Here is a 2,931-nt window from a genome sequence, read left to right on the forward strand (position 1 = left end):
ATTCAGAGCAAGCCCCCTCACCCTCTCAAAACCTCACTCTCACATTATAGAGGCTCTCTCCCTCACAATCCTCTCAGAGAAATACAATATCAGTGTGGACGTAGCTCAAACATTAGGGTGAACCACGATACATCTTGTGTTATTTACTTTCTTGCAAATTCACGGTCGGATTTACGTTGTTCCAAGACCCCTCCGGTTTTGTACATCAATATTTGGCGCTGTCTGTGGAAATCGATACGAAAAGTTGTGTCGGTTCTCTTTCATTTTTTCACCTCGACCGTGAATCTGCAAAATCACAAAAACCCAGAAACAGAAAAGATCAAAATCTCAAACACTCATCACAAGCCCACAAGGAAGATAAAGGTCGTTGCTTTTTGGGTTTTGGGTTCGTATTCAGGAAACCCAGGGAATCAAATCTCTCTCATCCTCTTCCTTTGTGATCTTGTTATCTTTTTTTTTCCTTTGTTCTATCATATTTCTTTGTAGAGGCAGGAGTTAAAAAGGCATCAAGCCCAAACGGATCAGACGACTCATTATTATTTTCTGCTGGTGCAGCTGAAGTCACATCCTTCTTCGTTTGATCATCTTCATCTGCTATCTTTGTTCCATCTTCTAGCACAACTACTTCCTTTCCCTCACGGTCGCCGGCCGACGAATCCCGACGATATCATCCTCCTGGAAATGAGCAAAAGCAGACTTGGAGCTCGTAGATTTCTTCATCTTCTGCGGGAACTTAACGGGCACCTCGCCGGACGCTGGCTTGGTATCCGACCTGACCCGGTTTATGAAATGGCCCAAGGTGTTTCAGATTCAGAGGAAGAAAAGGATCCTGAAGCAGAGGTTGAAGGTTCCTCCAGCTTTGAACTAGTTCGCCACCGAAGAGGGATTCGACCCGGTTCGTGAAATGGCCCAAGGTGGTTTAGATTCAGAGGAAGAAGAGGATCCTGAAACAGAGGTCGAAGGTTCCTCCAACGCCAGGAAGATCGGGCCTAAGGAATTCGATGCACTGTTCTACAGTCTTCAAATTTGGAGGGGAATATTTGAGAGTTTCGACCGGGACAGAAGTGGGTTCATTGATGCAAATGAGTTGAGAGATGCACTGCTGAGTCTGGGATATTCTGTGTCACCTGTAGTTTTGGAACTGCTGGTCTCTAAATTCGACAAGTCTGGAGGCAAAAAGAGGGCCTTTGAATATGAAAATTTCATCGAGTACTGTCTGACTGTTAAGGCAGCTGTCACTTTAGAGAAAAGCAAGTGGGTGGTGTCAAGGTTGTCCAAGCAACTGTTACGTTTTACAGGAGAACATGTAGGAAGTGGAGAGACAAAAGCAAAAGCAGAAACAAAAGCAAAAGTAGAAAGCAAAAGCAGAAACAAAAGAAAAAAGCAAAAGCAAAATGCAAAAGAAGATAAAAAAAAAAAAAGCAGACATAATTGCGGTGGTGATGGCATGCAGAAAAGGGAATTATGGGCGTGACCTATTGAACTGAGAGTCGGATTTATTTTTGAATGATGTGATTTATTTTTCTTATCTTTCAGACACATCTGTATAAACCCTACTAGAGGGTAATCATAAAAAAAATAAATAAAAAATAAAAAAAACAGCAAGCCTAAAATAATGGGCTAAAATGTTTTGTAGAGGGCCAAGGCCCATATGCCCAAAAGAGCCAGGCCTTATGACTCCAAATTTATTCGGCATCTTGCCGCTATTATCATCAACCAGGTGATCAAAAGTACGCTGAGTACTTCAAAATTATTCGGCAACCTGCCTCTATTATCACCAACCATGTGATCAAAAGTACGTCCAATACTTCAAAAATTATACATGAGCATCACTCATGTCAATCATACATAAACATTCATGAGCATCACTCATGTCAATCATACATAAACATTCATGAACATCATTCATGTCAACATTCATGAGCATTACTCATGTCAACATTCATGAGCATCACTCATGTCAATCAGCTTCGAAAGCTTCAGTTACAGAGCTCCAGCTTCGGGAGCTCCAACTTCGAAAGCTTCATTTACAGAGCTCCAGCTTCGAGAGCTCCAGCTTCAAAAGCTTCATTTACAAAAGCTCCAGCTTCAAAGCTTCACTTGCAAAGCTTCACCTACAAAGCTTCAGTGCAGGGTATACAAATACCGCCTTCGAACAACCGTCACTACGACCCATACATGGATTAAATTTGAAGTCTCCAGCCAACAACCTCTGTTGACTGAAGACTTGGCCGACTACACTATGTACCATATATTGGGTTTCCACAACTGGGCCTCATGAAAAATACTTGGGGGACTTAGCCCATCATTTATGTATCGAGGAGCGAGCCCTTTTTTTATAAAAGGGACTCCCTCACTTTCATTAGAGAGCACCTATTATTTATGTACTGAGGAGCGAGCCCTTATTTTATAAAATGGACTCCCTCACCTTCAATAGAGAGCATCGCCGTCAGTTGAGTAACCGCCTCGCCGCGAGCATCACTCTTAACCCATTATTCATGTACTGAGGAGTGAGCCCTTATTTTATAAAAGGGACTCCCTCACTTTCATTAGAGAGCATCGCCACCAGCTGAGCAACCGCCTCGCCGCAAACATCACTCTTAACCCATCACTTATGTATTGAGGAGCGAGCCCTTATTCTATAAAAGGGACTCCCTCACCTTCAAACGCTACAAGCCAAGCCAACCAAGGCAACATAAGCCACAAACCGAGCAGCCTCGCAACATGTGCTACTTCTACTTGAGCATCATTTCACTTTGAGCACCGCTTCATATCAAGTATCAGTTCTAGACGACATCTAGTTACTTCGGCCCACACATGGACTGAATTTCAAGTCTCCAGCCAAAAGACTTTCTTGACTGAAGACTTGGGGGACTACTGTTTGTACCATACTTAGGGCCTCCGTATTTAGATCTCGTATAAATACTCGGG

General features: G+C 43.0%; 1 protein-coding gene across 1 annotated transcript; it reads left to right on the forward strand.

Moving 5' to 3' along the window:
• Positions 1-904: 904 nt before the first annotated feature.
• LOC126630046 (calcium-binding protein CBP-like) lies at positions 905-1,487 on the forward strand. Its single transcript, XM_050300216.1, has 2 exons — positions 905-1,269; positions 1,454-1,487. The coding sequence occupies exons 1-2, from the start codon at positions 905-907 to the stop codon at positions 1,485-1,487; spliced, it is 399 nt and encodes a 132-aa protein (XP_050156173.1).
• Positions 1,488-2,931: the final 1,444 nt, after the last annotated feature.

Source organism: Malus sylvestris, chromosome 7, assembly GCF_916048215.2.
Source record: "Malus sylvestris chromosome 7, drMalSylv7.2, whole genome shotgun sequence".
NCBI lineage: Eukaryota > Viridiplantae > Streptophyta > Magnoliopsida > Rosales > Rosaceae > Malus > Malus sylvestris.

What these genes read in the sequence shown, in the direction of transcription:
- LOC126630046 (XM_050300216.1), top strand. Translation starts at nt 905, where the DNA reads ATGGCCCAAGGTGGTTTAGATTCAGAGGAAGAAGAGGATCCTGAAACA. An exon ending in AGCAAGTGGGTGGTGTCAAG is followed by an intron (nt 1,270 to 1,453) that starts GTTGTCCAAGCA and finishes GATGGCATGCAG; the next exon opens with AAAAGGGAATTATGGGCGTG.